Source organism: Nerophis lumbriciformis, linkage group LG01 (assembly GCF_033978685.3).
Source record: "Nerophis lumbriciformis linkage group LG01, RoL_Nlum_v2.1, whole genome shotgun sequence".
In the NCBI taxonomy this organism is placed as follows: domain Eukaryota; kingdom Metazoa; phylum Chordata; class Actinopteri; order Syngnathiformes; family Syngnathidae; genus Nerophis; species Nerophis lumbriciformis.
The window spans coordinates 60062708-60082351 of NC_084548.2; the positions used below are offsets into that span (position 1 = coordinate 60062708).

Genomic DNA, 19644 nt, shown 5'->3' on the forward strand with positions numbered 1-19644 from the left:
CATGATTGATGACTTGCGTGGTTAAATGATTTGTAGACAAATGTAATTTTATTGTCGAAATGACATCCAGGAATGTTTTTAAACATTTTACTTGAATGTGTGTCATTTATTAGCACAGAACTTGGTAAGAAATGTATCTAAAGTTATTTCAGGATGTATTATGGAGTGCGTAAGGTAAAAGAGTTTGTACGCTCAAAATAAATTGCATGGTTAAAGTGTCTTCATGCTTAATGCAATATTTTTTTGGGATTAATCACACGAGTTAACTCATTATTTTTGACAAACCTTTAGTAATATTATTTTTAAATGTGCCGTGGGTAGTAAAAATGTATTTACATTGTTCATCATTAGGGAGATGGTTTGTCATTCTGAGAGCCCTGCTGGCACCAGCAACAAACTACATGTTCGAATCCCGCTTCCGTCTCAGGTCAATGAGTTCATCATTCAGTCTTTCAGGGATTTCGCAATGTCTCGATTTCGTCAATTCACGGAAATTCAAACAATCCCCGCAAATTGTGCGTGGCCTTGCTACTTCTCCCACACTTTGGCCAATCAAATTTGTTGCAGAGCGACGCTCAAGCAGCTGTCCTATCCAAATGTGTTTCTTGTGTAGACAAAGCAGGAACAACAACATGTAAGAATATATCAACTCTTTATTGATCAAACGGCACAAATGTTGTCCTCCAACATAACTTAAACCTACTTCCTGTACCTGTCTAGAGCACTAACCATTCTGGGTAATGTAGTATATAAACATTTACTTCCGAGTTTACATGTATTTATTTAACATCTATTCATCCGGGGTAAAACATTTAAGAACATTTTTACATTTACATTTTACATTTACATGTTAGAGATGTTGAAGTGTGATGATAATCTCTCATGGTCTGTCAGTTACCAAACAAAAATGAACACTATAGACCGCAAACAGTTCAAAAATGCTCTTAGCATGCAAAGGTGAACGTGTTGGAACATAAAAGTTAGAAGCAATTTGTCAAGCTTGTAACACACAGAACAATGACAAAACATCCTGCGTCTTCATTTGCTGCTGCTGTTCTCATCCGCACGCTTGTGTGTCTTACACACTTAGGGAATCTTTCATCACACACACACTGCAACTAAATAGTTTCTCTTGAGTGTGTGTCTTTTCAAGAGTCTTTTCAAAGTTAGACTTTCTATGAAACCTTTAAAGCCGACTGAGCTGATAAAAGGATTTTCACCAGTGTGCTTTCTGCTCTGCATTATCAATAATGCCTCCTTGGTGAATGGTTTGTCTCCAGTGCACTTTAAAGAGTCTTACTTTGTATAAAACTAGAGATGTCCGATAATATCGGCCTGCCGATATTATCGGCCGATAAATGCTTTAAAATGTAATATCGGAAATTGTCGGTATCGTTTTTTTTATTATCGGTATTTTTTTTTGTATTATATCAACATAAAAAACACAAGATACACTTACAATTAATACACCAACCCAAAAAACCTACCTCCCCCATTTACACTCATTCACACAAAAGAATTGTTTCTGTTATTAATATTCTGGTTCCTACATTATATATCAATATATATCAATACAGTCTGCAAGGGATACAGTCCGTAAGCACACATGATTGTGCGTGCTGCTGGTCCACTAATAGTACTAACCTTTAACAGTTAATTTTACTCATTTTCATTAATTACTAGTTTCTATGTAACTGTTTTTATATTGTTTTACTTTCTTTTTTATTCAATAATTTTTTTTAAATGTATTTATCTTATTTTTTTTATTTTTAAAAAGGACCTTATCTTCACCATACCTGGTTGTCCAAATTAGGCATAATAATGTGTTAATTCCACGACTGTATATATCGGTTGATATCGGTATCGGTTGATATCGGTATCGGTAATTAAGGGTTTGGTCAATATCGGAATATCGGATATCGGCAAAAAGCCATTATCGGACATCCCTATATAAAACCTTTACTACAGACTGGACATGAAAATGTTTTTTTCTCCAGTGTGCATTCTTGTGTGTCTTTTCAGATTACTGTGTTGTGCAAAACCTTTACCGCAGACTGAACAGATAAATGATTTTTCTCCAGTATGCAATCTTACGTGTATTTTCAGATGACTATTTCGTGCAAAATCTTTACCGCAGACTGAACAGGAAAAGGGTTTTTCTCCTGTGTGCAATCCCATGTGCATTTTCAGATAATCATTTCGTGCAAAACCTTTACCACAGACTGAACAGGAATACGGTTTTTCTCCAGTGTGCATTCTTGTATGTATTTTCAGAATACTATTTTGTGCAAATCTTTTACCACATTCTGTGCAGGAAAAGGGTTTTTCTCCAGTGTGTATTCGCATGTGTACTTTCAGATTACTACGCCATTTAAAAGTTTTGTCACAGTGAGAACATGTAAAGTGTGTGTTGTCAGTGTGACATGTCTTATCATCTTCAGAGTCTTCATCATCAATGTCAGGAGAGTGAGACGTTGTGTCATCACTATCTGATAGTGGAGCTAAGATCTTGTCTGCTTGTGATCCTCCACAGTGGTCTCCATCAGCTTCTGTTGTCATGTGTTGAGTTGAGCTGCTGCTTCGAGGCTCCGCCTCTCTCTTCTCCTCACTTTCACCTTTGACATCATCATCTTCACTCTTCACAATCACACCAGTCAATGGCATCTTGGTGACATCAACCTCCTCCAGTCCTTCAAGATCCTCTCTCTCCTGACTGATGCTGTGTTCCTCCTCTTCCTCCTTAATGTGAGGGGTCAGTGGGTCCTCCTCTTCTTCCTTAATGTGAGGGGTCAGTGGGTACTCCTCTTCTTCCTTAATGTGAGGAGTCAGTGGGTACTCCTCTTCTTCCTTAATGTGAGGGGTCAGTGGGTCCTCCTCTTCCTCCTTAATGTGAGAGGTCAGTGGTTTCTCCTCTTCCTCTTTAATGTGAGGGGTCAGTGGGTCCTCCTCTTTCTCCTTAATGTGAGGGGTCAGTGGGTCCTCTTCCTTCTTGGTGCGAGGAGTCAGTGGGTCCTCCTCTTCCTTTGTAAAATGTGGCATCAGTGGGTATTCCTCTTCCTTCTTAATGTGGGAGGGCTGTGGCTCCTCCGTTACCATCCTGAAGCTCCTCTTATGTTGCTCAGGGTGAAGATGTTCTTCACAGACGTCTGCAGGACACAACAAGACAAACACATGTTATAGAACCATCCAGCTCTGCTCAGTCACGTTTACATGCATTTAGGAAAAAAAAAGTTATTGTATGAACTATCTTGGAATCTAAGTGACGCACAAACACGCTGCTCTTTACAACAATATTCACAGGAAAAGAAAAACAAGCCAGGATGACAGGACGTTTTACTAGGGATGAACAATATGGTTTAAAATCAATTTTGCAATATATTATTTCATTTAAATTTACTAACCATTTTAAAACAGGCTACACAGGCTCCTAATTTAGTTGCTGAAATATGCAGTAAAATAGTACATCATTTGCAGTATTATTTTCTCCAAACTATTATTAATCTACTAGCTAATTTACTGTTAGTGGTAACTTTGACTTGATTTGACTCAACACGGTAAAACCTCAACCTGGCCGCACACGGAAAGGATTGACAGTTCTTTCTCAATAAAACTTCCTGTTGTAACATGGTTCTATCTATATTTTGTTGACATGTACTAAACATGTATTCTTCTGTTTGATACTTTGCATTATTTGTGGGTGACTCAAAGGAGAGAGTTGGGTCGAAGATAATACCCAGATTCTTTACTGATTCGCCTTGTGTAATTGTTTGGTTGTCAAATGTTAAGGTGGTATTATTAAATAAATGTCGGTGTTTAGCAGGACCGATAATCAGCATTTCCGTTTTCTTGGCGTTGAGTTGCAAGAAGTTAGCGGACATCCATTGTTTAATTTCATTAAGACACGCCTCCAGCTGACTACAATCCGGCGTGTTGGTCAGCTTTAGGGGCATGTAGAGTTGGGTGTCATCAGCATAGCAATGAAAGCTAACACCGTATTTGCGTATGATGTCGCCTAGCGGCAGCATGTAAATACTGAACAGTGCAGGGCCAAGAACCGAACCCTGAGGAACTCCGCAAGTTACCTTAACATAGTCCGAGGTCACATTATTATGGGAGACGCATTGCATCCTGTCAGTAAGATAAGAGTTAAACCACGACAAAGCTAAGTCTGACGTACCAATACGTGTTTTGATACGCTCTAATAAAATATTATGATCGACAGTATCGAAAGCAGCGCTAAGATCAAGAAGCAGCAACATAGATGACGCATCAGAATCCATCGTTAGCAGTAGATCATTAGTCATTTTTGCGAGGGCTGTCTCCGTAGAGTGATTTGCCCTGAAACCGGATTGAAAAGGTTCACAGAGATTGTTAGACACTAAGTGTTCATTTAGCTGCTGTGCGACAATTTTTTCGAGGATTTTCGAAATAAAGGGAAGGTGGGACACCGGTCGGTAGTTTACCATGAGGTCAGGATCAAGGTTAGGTCTTTTGAGCAGAGGATGAATAACCGCTTTCTTGAATGCTAGGGGAACAGTGCCAGAGGAAAGTGATAAGTTTATAATATTTAGCACTGATGGACCTAATAATACAAAAAGCTCCTTGATAAGTTTCCCAGGAAGTGGGTCAAGTAAACATGTTGTTTGTTTTATCCCACTTACACGCCGTAATAGTTCCTCTAATGTTATTTCATCAAAAAGAGAGAGACTATTTTGTATTGCAGTATCCGTCGTAGATACAGTTGTATCTGTGTTAATAGAACCCAGTTATAGCTGGGATGCGTTGTCTTTAATCTCCTTTCTAATGAGTTCAATTGTCTTATTAAAGAAATTCATAAAGTCATCTGCCGAGTGGGTGGAGCTATTGGGAGGAGTCCCTTGTTGGGTTAGCGATGCTACTGTACCAAACAAAAATTTAGGGTCGTTTTTGTTGAGGTGGATGAGATTTGAGTAATATTTAGCTTTAGCTAAGGTAAGCATGCGTTTATACGATATTAAACTATCACTCCATTCTTGATTGAAAACCTCAAGCTTGGTCGCGCGCCATTTGCGTTCCAACTTTCTACATGATAATTTATGAGCTCTGGTTTCTTCTGTAAACCATGGGGTGCGCCTTTTAGGGGCCTTTTTTTTGTTTTAGCGGTGCTATACTATCAATGGTTTTGCGCAGGGCATTGTCAAAGTTGTTAGTTAGGTTATCAATAGAGCCGACATAATTTGGGAATGGTGCCATTACCAAAGGCAGTAGGTCAGCAAGAGTCATCGTTGTGGCAGCATTAATGTTGCGGCTGCTATAGCAGTTATTATTATTATTAGTTTGTTGACAATGAATCAGAACTTCGAATTTTATAAGGTAATGATCGGACATTACTTTAGTATACGGGAGTACCATAACTTTGGAGGTGGTGACACCCCTGACCAGCACTAGATCTATCGTATTACCGTTGCGATGCGTAGGTTCATTTATTATTTGTGTAAGACCACAGCTATCAATTATAGTCTGGAGCGCCACGCACTGAGGGTCTGATGGGGTATTCATATGGATATTAAAGTCCCCCATTATGATTATATTGTCTGCGTGCGTCACTAGATCAGCAACGAACTCTGAGAATTCATTGATAAAGTCCGAGTAGGGCCCTGGGGGGCGGTAGATAACAGCCATATCGAGAGGCAGCGGTGCGACAGACCTCATAGTAAGCACCTCAAACGATTTGTATTTATTATTTAGGTTAGGGGTAAGGTTAAAGTTTTCATTGTATAATATTGCGACACCTCCACCCCTTTTAAGGGGACGGGCAATATGCGCATTCGTATAGTTAGAAGGAGATGCCTCATTTAGCGCAAAAAAAAATCGTCTGGTTTGAGCCAGGTTTCGCTAAGACCACTGACGTTAAGATTGTTGTCTCTAATGACCTCATTAACTAATAACGTTTTGGGAGACAATGATCTTATGTTTAAAAAGCCCATAACTACTGGGACTTATTGTGCAACTTATTGTCTTGTAATTAATGTACATCAGAGCTATTGAAATGTTTGTATTTTTTTGTATTTAGTGTATTAGATTCAGCAACTAGTGTTTGGATCCCACTGTACGCAATATCTGAAGAGCATGGAATAAATCATTTCACTGTGGTGTACTCTGCATGTGCCGAATAAAACCTTGAACCTTGAAGTGTCGGATGCAGTGGTGTAAAGCACGTCACAACTTGACTCTAAAGCAGTGGAGACGCGTTCTCTGGAGTGAGGAATCACACTTTTCCATCTGGCAATCTGATGGACGAGTCTAGATTTGGTGGTTTCCAGGAGAACGCTACATTTCGGACTGCATTGTGCCGAGTTTGAAATTTGGTGGAGGAGGAATTATGGTGTAGGGTTGTTTTTCAGGAGTTGGGCTTGGCCCCTTAGTTCCAGTGAAAGGAACTTTGAATGCTCCAGGATACCAAAACATGATGGACAATTTCATGCTCCCACAATTGTGGGAACAGTTTGGAACGGGCCCCTTCCTCTTCCAACATGACTGTGCACCAGTGCACAAAGCAAGGTCCATAAAGACATGCATGACAGAATCTGGTGTGGATGAACTTGACTGGACTGCACAGAGTCCTGACCTGAACATGGTAGAACACGATGAATTAGAACGGAGACAGAGCCAGGCTTTCTCGACCAACATCAGTGTGTGACCTCACCAATGCGCTTTGGGAAGAATGGTCGACAATACCTATAAACACACCCTGCAACTTTGTGGACAGCCTTCCCAGAAGAGTTGAAGCTGTAATAGCTGCAAAAGGTGGACCAACATCATATTCAACCCTATGTTTACCTCAAAAAAATATTTGTTGTTTATATGAGCACTTTTCCTGTCATTGCTATTAATTGGACAATAATTTAACATAGTTATTATTTTTAAACAGCCTAGAGAGCAACAGAGTAACAGTATACGTAAATATTAATGAATTTATTTCAAATCCAATGGCTAAATAAGAGTCGTTCCGATTAGTAATCTTTAAGATTGTCGATGACAATTTCCCAGTCAAAAGGGGTTTAACGATTAATCAATGTATTGATTTATATTCCTTAGATTCAACTACTTCGATCTGTTCTCTGCAAGTTTGCCTTCCGGCAACATCGATTTGAAAGGGTATTGATCGCTTTTATCGACAATAGAAAAAGGAAAACATTGGATTTAGGAACAACAGACTTCATGTGAAGTTTAAAGGGGAACATTATCACCAGACCTATGTAAGCGTCAATATATACCTTGATGTTGCAGAAAAAAGACCATATATTTTTTTAACCGATTTCCGAACTCTAAATGGGTGAATTTTGGCGAATTAAACGCCTTTCTATTATTCGCTCTCCGAGCGATGACGTCACGTTGTGACGTCACATCGGGAAGCAATCCGCCATTTTCTCAAACACATTACAAACACAGAGTCAAATCAGCTCTGTTATTTTCCGTTTTTTCGACTGTTTTCCGTACCTTGGAGACATCATGCCTCGTCGGTGTGTTGTCGGAGGGTGTAACAACACGAACGGGGACGGATTCAAGTTGCACCAGTGGCCCAAAGATGCGAAAGTGGCAAGAAATTGGACGTTTGTTCCGCACACTTTACCGACGAAAGCTATGCTACGACAGAGATGGCAAGAATGTGTGGATATCCTGTGACACTCAAAGCAGATGCATTTTCAACTGGACTGGACAGATCAGCTTTCAGGAAAAAAGAGCGGATGAGGGTATGTCTACAGAATATATTAATTGAAGAAAACTGGGCTGTCTGCACTCTCAAAGTGCACGTTGTTGCCAAATGTATTTCATATGCTGTAAACCTAGTTCATAGTTGTTAGTTTCCTTTAATGCCAAACAAACACATACCAATCATTGGTTAGAAGGCGATCGCCGAATTCATCCTCGCTTTCTCCCGTGTTGCTGGCTGTCGTGTCGTTTTCGTCAGTTTCGCTTGCATACGGTTCAAACCGATATGGCTCAATAGCTTCAGTTTCTTCTTCAATTTCGTTTTCGCTACCTGCCTCCACACTACAACCATCCGTTTCAATACATGCGTAATCTGTTGAATCGCTTAAGCCGCTAAAATCCGAGTCTGAATCCGAGCTAATGTCGCTATACCTTGCGGTTCTATGCGCCATGTTTGTTTGTATTGGCATCACTGTGTGACGTCCAGTGTTGGGTTAGTTACTGCAGAGCAGTAACTAGTTACAGTTACTAGTTACTTCATTTCAAAAGTAACTCAGTTACTAACTCAGTTACTTACACCAAAAGTAATGCGTTACTGTGAAAAGTAACTATTTAGTTACTTATTTTTTTCTTCTTTTTTTTTTTTTAAAGCTCCCATTAATGCCCTTTTAGCCTTCATTTCAGTACTGTTATTGCACTGGAGAATAATACAATCTGTTGATCAACTTGACATGCATTTGCATCACTGAACTCTGCTAAGCAATGTGCTCTACATACAACACACAAAGACAAAGATATGTTACAAAGGCCAATTTGTTTCTGGCCAGAACAAATTGACAAAACTATTTTAAATAGCTGCAACATAACGTACATAAGTAACAAACAGCATAATAACAGCATAGATGTAAACCAAGAAAGGCACACACTACATACACAAAGCCTAACCAGGCATTTTCTTTACTGAGCAAAACTCTTTATTGTCGGCCATGAACACATCACCAAAACATTAGTAAAAAAAATGATATCTAGCAAAAGTGGTCATTTTCTGCAGTACAAACCAGACCAAAAGCTACTTTGTTATATCAACAGCAGCCACTCGCTCTTTCTCACATGTGCCAACACTTGCACATATGGCACTTAGCCAGTGATGAGTTTACAGCCACACAAAAACTCAGACAACTCCAACACCACACATAAAGTGTAATTCCAGGTCGTTACACTATGATTTACCAATCAAATGTGTGCTTATTCTAGTGTCATTTATTAGGAATCTTAATTTATAAATATTAATTATTAAATGCTGTTAGTATATTAAATAAATACTAATAAAAATATATTTTTCACAAACAGGAAGTTGCATGAATGTACACATGATCCCCTGCTTACATCTCATTGTGCAACATGTGAATGTTTTAATGGGAACTAAATGAAAGGGGTACAAACTATTTCCAAAGCAGGACCTCCACCCAGACAAACAATACAAGTACACAGTTCATGAAAAACAATATTTGTTGTTATTGTCATTGTAAGTGGGCCTAAACACTTATATTAGAAATGGAAATGACTGCTGTCATTTGATTATAATAATAAGAGAATGTTGTCTGTGTATCTGTGTTGGCCCTGTGATGAGGGGGGGACTTGTCCAGGGTGTACCCTGCCTTCCGCCCGAATGCAGCTGAGATAGGCTCCTGCGACCCCGAAAGAGACAAGCGGTAGTAAAAATGGATGGATGGATGGAGATTGAACTTGTTATTTAGTGAGGTTTGGGACAGGTGTGCTGCTGGTGTAGCCACAGTGTGCACGTGTGATGTTGCTCACATGGGCTCCACTCATGCTCAGGAAGTTTTTGCGTTTGCTCGCACACATGAACAATTAGAGTGACAGAGTGTGTACCTTCAGCGGTGAATGATGAGAAGAGGCAAAGTTAATCCTTAAATGGTGGAGGTGAAGTGGCATCAGAGTCTCTGTCTCTCTTTACTAGCTTCGTCGAAGCATGTTGCTATGTAGCTTGTTTCAGCAGATTTGAATTGCTGTTTTGGGCAGTAGATGGGATCTTTGATCCAAAGCACAATTTACATTTAACTAAAATTTTCTTTTCTTTGTGCTCGACAAAAGAAAAGTAGTGAAAATATCTCCATGTTAGCAAACTCGACTTCTGGCTCCGCCATGATCAGACACGCCCCCCTCCCCTCCCTCCCTCTCTCTCCTCCCTTCACACTCACACACACAGAGCGCACGTCTCTCTTCTCCGGCTTGTGACACAAGAAGAATCAGAACGATAACAGAGCAGCGCTCCGATAAAACACACTTTATACTACATAAAAAGTAACGTAAAATAACGCAGTAACGCATCATGTAGTAACGGTAACTGAGTTACTGAATATAAAAAATAACGCGTTAGATTACTAGTTACCGCCAAAACTAACGGCGTTACAGTAACGCGTTACTTTGTAACGCGTTAGTCCCAACACTGGTGACGTCACAGGAAAATGGACGGGTGTATATAACAATGGTTAAAGTCAGGCACTTTGAAACTTTTTTTTAGGGATATTGCGTGATGGGTAAAATTTTGAAAAAAACTTCGAAAAATAAAATAAGCCACTGGGAACTGATTTTGAATGGTTTTAACCCTTCTGAAATTGTGATAATGTTCCCCTTTAACGCTTAATGACAAGGACGTTAAACATTATTCAAGTCTGTCTGCCCATCTGTGATGTCATCGCCATCAGACAGCAAAACAAAAAATGGCTGATACTTACGGTGGTTGTGAAAGGTTACAACAAATGCAGACACGGCAAGACAATATCATAAATTACAACACAACAACTTTCATGCTACAGCACGATCGCTAAATCCACAACACATACAAACGTCACAACACAATAATATAAAGCCACAACACAACTTTAAGCCACAAAGGACACGACGGACAAAACAGAACTAACAGCGGAGCAAGTTATGGCGACGGAGCAGATTCCTGAAGATAGTATATTAGTATTATTGAAAAAGTAAGACAAATTATTTATGACTAAGAAACTGGTCACACTTCACTTACTTTTCCAAATTTGTTCTTTACCTTTTTCAACTTTCTGTCTCAGAAAGTCGGTAAGTCGCTGAAACTTGCCTGCTGTCACTTACGTTCTGTCTTTTATTGTCCTCTTCTGGCTTATAGTTGTTGTATTATGGCGGAGGAAACAGCCAGACGTTCCAAAGCCGCAACACAAGCCAAACAGGGCCGCTGGACAATGTGGGAGGGTGTTGAAAAGAAAAAACTCACGTGGAGCGAACTTTGGGGCATGGAATCCAACAGGCTGAGTTTCATCGTTCGAACAACATATGATACGCTACCATCTCCCATAAACCTACAACAATGGTTTGGAAAGGACCCATCCTGTCCCCTGTGCACAACCCCAGCAACACTCAAGCACATAATGCTTGGCTGTAGAACCAGCCTCACTCAAGGCAGATATACGTGGATACATAACCAGGTCCTCAGATGTCTAGCTGACAAACTTGAGTGCAGGAGGATATCCATCAACGCCCAACCCATCAACAACCAGAATGTGTGTCGACACCTACCAGCGTTTGTTCGGGAGGGGGAAAAGCTGAAGACGAGACCTTCCTGATCTAAGCCCATTGAATGCAGCCAGGGACTGGCAGATGCGAGTCGACTTAGATCAGAGGCTCATTTTCCCCCCGGCGATCGCAACGACCACCCTGCGTCCAGACCTCGTCCTATGGTCTAAACCCTGCCATATTGTCTATATCATTGAACTGACAGTTCCGTGGAAGGATGCCATCGAAGAAGCGTATGAACGCAAGAAGCTGCGGTACTCCAACCTTGCAGCTGAGGCAGAGGACAGAGGCTGGAGGGTAAGGGTGCGCCCAGTGGAGGTGGGCTGTAGGAGCTTTGTAGCAAGCACAACAGCAAAGCTCCTTAGGGAGGTTGGAGTCAGGGGGGCAGGCTCACAGACAGGCCATTAAAGAGCTGGCCAACACAGCAGAGAGGACGAGCCATTGGTTGTGGTTGAGGAGGAGTGACACCAGCTGGGCTGCTAAGGCTAACACCCAGGAATTTGATCACCCTGGGGTGGGCCCTTCCTCGGCAGAGGGTGTCTTGTGGTAAGCCGGGTCGAAACACCCCGTGACGCTGGGGCACACAACTGAAGATGTGTCCCAATGGTGGAAAAGCTTCCCGGCAGTGTCACCTAGCCTCATTTAGGTATGCGGTCAGGTGCAAGCCTGGCTCAGGGAGGAGGACGCCCCTGCCATGCAGAGTCCCCAGGGATTGTACCAACTAGTCCTTTCAACAAATTCTTATTGAAAAAGTAAGACAAATTATTTATGACTAAGAAAGTGGTCACACTTCACTTACTTTTCCAACATGGTTCTTTACCTTTTTCAACTTTCTGTCTCAGAAAGTCGGTAAGTCGCTGAAACTTGCCCGCTGTCACTTCCGTTCTGTCTGTTATTGTCCTCTTCTGGCTTATAGTTGTTGTGTTATGGCTTTATGTTATTGTGTTGTGGTGTTTGCATTTGTTTAAACTTTTCTCTGCTACTGTGTCTGTTTATTAAAATGAGAGCAGTAGCAGGTCAAACCACTGCTCATTTAACTTGAAGAGATTTGGTTGCTTTTAATTTTTCATATTAATTTGTGTTTGCATTAATACTAATTCTAAAAACAACAGCAAAACTAGCAAAACATATACTGATAACATATTGGTTACTTTTATTGAAAGTTTCTTGAATGTTTAAAATGTGGGAAAATATTTCCTCTTGTTAATTCAAACTCAAGTGTTGGCTGCACTTTAATCAAATAAGATTTGACTGCATTGGCCATTAATTGTTGTTTACTTGCTTGTTTGCATCCATTGTTCATGTATACATCATTCCCTGACAAGAAATAACAGCAGTATAGGAAACTCAGTGTCCACAATTGATTTCACAATTTATTTGTTTTGATAAAAAGTTACTGAATCGATTTCAACTCACTGAATCGTATTCTTCTAAAAAAAAAAAAGAAAAAATCTAACAATAATAATCGTATCGGCAACAACAAACTACACATCAAATCAAATTGTTAAAACGAATCGTTACTTCCAAATGACAACATGTAATATTTACTGTATTTTGGTCATTTCAAGCATTACCAGAACTTCTTTTCGATGTGCATTGATTTTTACTGAGCGCATAACCACATTCACTTTTCCCTTCAACAATAACAACAATCATGACAGACTTCATGAGAGACAACAAAGACTACTTTGAGACAAATTATGATCCAGAAACTTATATTTTTGATCTTGCATCTAAAGAGGATGAGCTACAAGTTTTAGAAGCTGAGTGCTAAACAGATGCAGCTTTAGTGAAACACTAAGCATCATGTACCAGTATTGCTAAGTGCTAAACAAGATAATACAAACTATCAACATGAAAAAATAATTACTTACTGTACAATGTCTGCTCTCACTGGGATGCCGACTGATGGGATGTTTATATCTTTCAGCACATGACATGTTCGCTCCGTTTAGCTGATATTTTGGGCATAATCCTCACTCCTTGGGTCACAAGAATGCTGGGAAGAAATTAGCATATTGCCGTGTCTTCCTAGTGATGTCTTTGGGTATAAAATTTATTTGACCGACTTCTCTGTCTATGGCCACGACGTTCGCCGATACAAGCGTGAGTCATGATATATAATCTAAAAAAGTCTTTCACCAACTCAGAAGTGATGCAGCAACAGCAGCTCAGTAGCTAGTTAACCTCTCGACGAGCAAGGAGCCGTTTGACTAAAAGTAGTTCCTCGATGTTAGCTCTTACAATTACAAACCCCGTTTCCATATGAGTTGGGAAATTGTGTTAAATGTAAATATAAACGGAATACAATGATTTGCAAATCCTTTTCAACCCATATTCAGTTGAATGCACTACAAAGACAACATATTTGATGTTCAAACTCATAAACTTTTTTTTTTGCAAATAATACTTAACTTTGAATTTCATGGCTGCAACACGTGCCAAAGTAGTTGGGAAAGGGCATGTTCACCACTATGTTACATGGCCTTTCCTTTTAACAACACTCAGTAAACGTTTGGGAACTGAGGAGACACATTTTTTAAGCTTCTCAGGTGGAATTCTTTCCCATTCTTGCTTGATGTACAGCTTAAGTTGTTCAACAGTCCGGGGGTCTCCGTTGTGGTATTTTAGGCTTCATAATACGCCACACATTTTCAATGGGAGACAGGTCTGGACTACAGGCAGGCCAGTCTAGTACCCGCACTCTTTTACTATGAAGCCACATTAATGTAACACGTGACTTGGCATTGGCTTGCTGAAATAAGCAGGGGCGTCCATGGTAACGTTGCTTGGATGGCAACATATGTTGCTCCAAAACCTGTATGTACCTTTCAGCATTAATGGCGCCTTCACAGATGTGTAAGTTACCCATGTCTTGGACACTAATACACCCCCATATCATCACAGATGCTGGCTTTTCAACTTTGCGCCTACAACAATCCGGGTAGTTCTTTTTCTCTTTGATCCGGAGGACACAACGTCTACAGTTTCCAAAAACAATTTGAAATGTGGACTCGTCAGACCACAGAACACTTTTCCACTTTGTATCAGTCCATCTTAGATGAGCTCAGGCCCAGCGAAGCCGACGGCGTTTCTGGGTGTTGTTGATAAACGGTTTTCGCCTTGCATAGGAAAGTTTTAACTTGCACTTACAGATGTAGCGACCAACTGTAGTTACTGACAGTGGGTTTCTGAAGTGTTCCTTAGCCCATGTGGTGATATCCTTTACACACACTGATGTCGCTTGTTGATGCAGTACAGCCTGAGGGATCGAAGGTCACGGGCTTAGCTGCTTACGTGCAGTGATTTTTTCAGATTCTCTGAACCCTTTGATGATATTACGGACCGTAGATGGTGAAATCCCTAAATTCCTTGATATAGCTGGTTGAGAAAGCTTTTTCTTAAACTGTTCAACAATTTGCTCACGCATTTGTTGACAAAGTGGTGACCCTTGCCCCATCTTTGTTTGTGAATGACTGAGCATTTCATGGAATCTACTTTTATACCCAATCATGGCACCCACCTGTTCCGAATTTGCCTGTTCGCCTGTGGGATGTTCCAAATATGTGTTTGATGAGCATTCCTCAACTTTATCAGTATTTATTGCCACCTTTCCCAACTTCTTTGTCACTTGTTGCTGGCATCAAATTCTAAAGTTGATTATTATTTGCAAAAAAAAATAAGTTTATCAGTTTGAACATCAAATATGTTGTCTTTGTAGCATATTCAATTGAATATGGGTTGAAAATGATTTGCAAATCATTGTATTCCGTTTATATTTACATCTAACACAATTTCCCAACTCATATGGAAACGGGGTTTGTACAATGCTGCTAGTACTTGGTTAATATTCAGGTCACTACAAGTAAATGGAGTATTGTTGGTGATTTTGAGATGTTTTGTTAAGAGAGCTTTAAAGGCACAATAGAGGACTCAAATTACCTGTAATGTTCGCCGCCTTGTACTAGCAGTTTTTTACTTTTTAGCATGCACAGAAAAGAGAATGGTCGTGTTAAAAAGCAACCTACCAGCGAACCTTGATGTGCACCTCCAAAATAGTCTGACCTCACGTCAATGGTGACAAGGACTGCAGAGCTGTGATTGGTTGGATTTACTTTTACACACAATATCCTTTCCTGTTTCTTCCTTCTGAGAAAGCAACATTTTTAAAGGCCTACTGAAATGCGATTTTCTTATTTAAACAGGGATAGCAGGTCCATTCTATGTGTCATACTTGATCATTTCGCGATATTGCCATATTTTTGCTGAAAGGATTTAGTAGAGAACATCGACGATAAAGTTGGCAACTTTTGGTCGCTGATAAAAAAGCCTTGCCTCTACCGGAAGTAGCAGACGAGTAGCGTGACGTCACAGGTTGTGGAGCTCCTCACATCTGCACATTGTTTACAATCATGGCCACCAGCAGCGAGAGCGATTCGGACCGAGAAAGCGACGATTTCCCCATTAATTTGAGCGAGGATGAAAGATTCGTGGATGAGGAAAGTGAGAGTGAAGGACTAGAGGGCAGTGGGAGCGATTCAGATAGGGAAGATGCTGTGAGAGGCGGGTGGGACCTGATATTCAGCTGGGAATGACTAAAACAGTAAATAAACACAAGACATATATATACTCTATTAGCCACAACACAACCAGGCTTATATTTAATATGCCACAAATTAATCCCGCATAACAAACACCTCCCCCCTCCCGTCCATATAACCCGCCAATACAACTCAAACACCTGCACAACACACTCAATCCCACAGCCCAAAGTACCGTTCACCTCCCCAAAGTTCATACAGCACATATATTTCCCCAAAGTCCCCAAAGTTACGTATGTGACATGCACATAGCGGCACGCACGTACGGGCAAGCGATCAAATGTTTGGAAGCCGCAGCTGCATGCGTACTCACGGTACCGCGTCTGCGCATCCAACTCAAAGTCCTCCTGGTAAGAGTCTCTATTGTCCCAGTTCTCCACAGGCCAATGGTTAAGCTTGACTGTCATCTTCCGGGAATGTAAACAATGAAACACCGGCTGTGTTTGTCTTGCTGCAGTCGACCGCAATACACCGCTTACCACCTACAGCTTTCTTCTTTGCTGTCTCCATTGTTCATTGAACAAATTGCAAAAGATTCACCAACACAGATGTCCAGAATACTGTGGAATTTTGCGATGAAAACAGACGACTTAATAGCTGGCCACCACGCTGTCCCAAAATGTCCTCTACAATCCGTGACGTCACGCGCAGGCGTCATCATACCGACACGTTTACAGCAGGATATGTCGCGCGGAATTTAAAAATGCACTTTAGTAAGCTAACCCAGCCGTATTGGCATGTGTTGCAATGTTAAGATTTCATCATTGATATATAAACTATCAGACTGCGTGGTCGGTAGTAGTGGGTTTCAGTAGGCCTTTAACATGTATTGAATTAAATATTTATTTTTGTCTGACTGAATAAGCATGAATCACTGACAATTGTGCAAATAGTGTATTCGTAATAACAAACATCGGTTGACTTAATTTCCATGGTATGTTATCAAGGTCATAGAAGTGTGTGCAAACAACATATCGTTTGTATTTAGCAGCAACACAAAGTAGACTACTGCAATGTAAGTGTAATACAATGTGGCTTATTCCAGACTTCAATTACGAGACGTTAGTTCCTTTCTAGTAACTAATATTTAATGATGTTAAGCGTGACTGTACTGTACAGTAAAAAACAGTTAAAGTATTAAGTAAGTCAATATAATTCTCACAGAGAACATATAAAATACACTCCTCAAAAAACGCTTGCATTTGCTACATAGGCCTGTTAGCTTAGAACAACATATCAGGTAAATAACAGAAATAATATAAAAATATATATAATTTATATTACCTCATTAGCCGCATGTAGAAGAGAGAAGTGAAATATGTTCTTCCAATTGTTACACCAGCAACTCTTAAATGTGACTTTTTGTTCTGTGGCTTGGCGAAGGAAGTGTGCACCATTCACTATTGTCCCAGTGAAACACGCGTTTGGCCAACATTTGTTCCACGGTTGAGAACACCTCCAAGACGCCACAGGAGGAAGAACAACAAGATGGCGTTTGACGGAGAAGACGTATTTATAGTTTATTGAGCTTAATTACAACGTACATGTACACATGTAGGACGTTTAATAGAGTAAACATCATTAATAATTGTTTGTATCCGGATACATTAGTCTGAGTGCACTTTGACGTGCTAGCCTAGCCTGCTGGTTAGCTTAGCTTGTTAGCTGCTAACAAAGAGACGCGGAAGTTATCGACACAGCAAAGCAGAGATCCAATGTAAGTGTAAAGTGTTATTATTGAGTGAAAATGTCTAAATTGCAAATGCTGTGAGTGTTGGTGAATCAGCGACTAACTGCTGCCGTTGAATTAATATTTGTGATGTTAAAAAAAGAAAACTATAGCAGAGTACGAGGAGGAACTTTGTCCAACAAAAGAGGAGAAGGAGCGACAACATCAACTACTTGACGCTGTTTTCAAGAAACATCAAGTTGTGTTACACAGAACAGGTTTGTTTACTTCTTACTCTCATGTGTTTACTAACATTATATTTATTTATTGCCACCATTCTTAAATATGTTGTATGCAAGAATGTGGGTGTTCTTGTGAAGATGATGCACGTATGTCTCGTACTTGCAACCACGTGGTTGACGGCATTCTATCGAATTTAGCTACCCGTAAACATGAGTTACTTATCCTAGTCCAGGGGTCGGCAACCCAAAATGTTGAAAGAGCCATATTGGACCAAAAATACAAAAACAAATCTGTCTGGAGGCGCAAAAAATTAAAAGCCATATTACATACAGATAGTGTGTCATGAGATATAAATTGAATTAAGAAGACTTAAAGGAAACTAAATGACCTCAAATATAGCTACAAATGAGGCATAATGATGCAATATGTACATATAGCTAGCCTAAATAGCATGTTAGCATCGATTAGCTTGCAGTCATGCAGTGACCAAATATGTCTGATTAGCACTCCACACAAGTCAATAACATCAACAAAACTCACCTTTCATGCACAACGTTAAAAGTTTGGTGGACAAAATGAGACAGAAAAAGAAGTGGCATAAAACACGTCCTAGAAAGTCGGAGAAAGTTATACATGTAAACAAACTACTGTGAGTTCAAGGACCGCCAAAATGAGTAGGGCAAAACGGCGCTCGCCAAATACTCGAATCAGTGAAGCATGTTTAATACAAACAGTGTGCTTTGTAACAATTAGGGATGTGTGTGTCATGTTTGTCCTCCTACAGAAACCATATTAAAACAAAAAATAGATTTTTTTCCCCTCATCTTTTTCCATTTTTCATACATTTTTTAAAAAGCTCCAGAGAGCCACTAGGACGGCGCTAAAGAGCCGCATGCGGCTCTAGAGCCGCGGGTTGCCGACCCCTGTCCTAGTCCATTTGTAAAATAAATGGTTTTACTTATATTATAGTCTTCTCACTTTATCCAGACAGTCATTAGGACAAAAGACCCTGGGAGGACTTTGCCCTTTAAAAGTGAAAGCTTGGACATATTCACTGAGGCAGGACAGCATCAAGATGAATTCATCTCTAAATTTATTATCAATATATCCTGTTCTTGTTACATTATATCTTTTTGTTCTATTTTATCATTTAAAGAGGAACTGCACTTTTTTAATCATTCACAGCCCTTGTGTAAAACAAGAACATATATGTTTTTCTTTATTTTATGCATTCTAAATCATAAAGAAGCACTAGCAAAAGTCAGGATATTCATATCCAATAGCCAATATCGTGTATCTTTTGGTGAGCTGACCGTATCGTCACACCCCTAGTTACAAGCACACCAACCTCATGACATGACACTTCCACGTGATGCAGAACAGTAGTACAGCATTTTCAACATACACACACATCTCAAAAGAAGAATATAAAAAATAAATATTTGGTGGGCCAAACGAAACGACTCGGCGAACCAATTTTTGGGATGGGCGATATTACCTAAAATCTATATCCTAACATAACAATATACATCACGATATATCGTTTGGTATATGAATGATAATAGAAAATATTCAGAACGAGTTAAAAGGCTCCTAATTTGGCTGCTGACATATGCAGTAACAAATTGTCATTTCTAATTGTATTATTTTGTCAAAACAATTATTAATGTACTTGATCATTTACTGTTAATATCTGGTTACTTTCTGTTGTAACATGTTTCTATCTACACTTCTGTTAAAATGTAATAATCACTTATTCTTCTGTTGTTTGATACTTTACATTAATTTTAGTGATACTACACATTCTGGTATGGATCCAATACCAAGTGGTTACAGGGGCAGTATTCATTTAGTTTTTAATTT

At 39.8% G+C, this 19644-nt stretch overlaps 1 protein-coding gene across 1 annotated transcript; it reads right to left on the reverse strand.

Annotated features, from left to right (window-relative positions):
* Positions 1-588: 588 nt before the first annotated feature.
* LOC133570417 (uncharacterized) lies at positions 589-18357 on the reverse strand. The gene is made up of 2 exons (XM_061923156.2): positions 18322-18357; positions 589-3146 (listed from the first exon to the last, which is right to left on the reverse strand). Exons 1-2 carry the CDS (start codon positions 18326-18328, stop codon positions 1963-1965), a joined length of 1191 nt encoding a protein of 396 aa, XP_061779140.2. The 5' UTR covers positions 18329-18357; the 3' UTR covers positions 589-1962.
* Positions 18358-19644: the final 1287 nt, after the last annotated feature.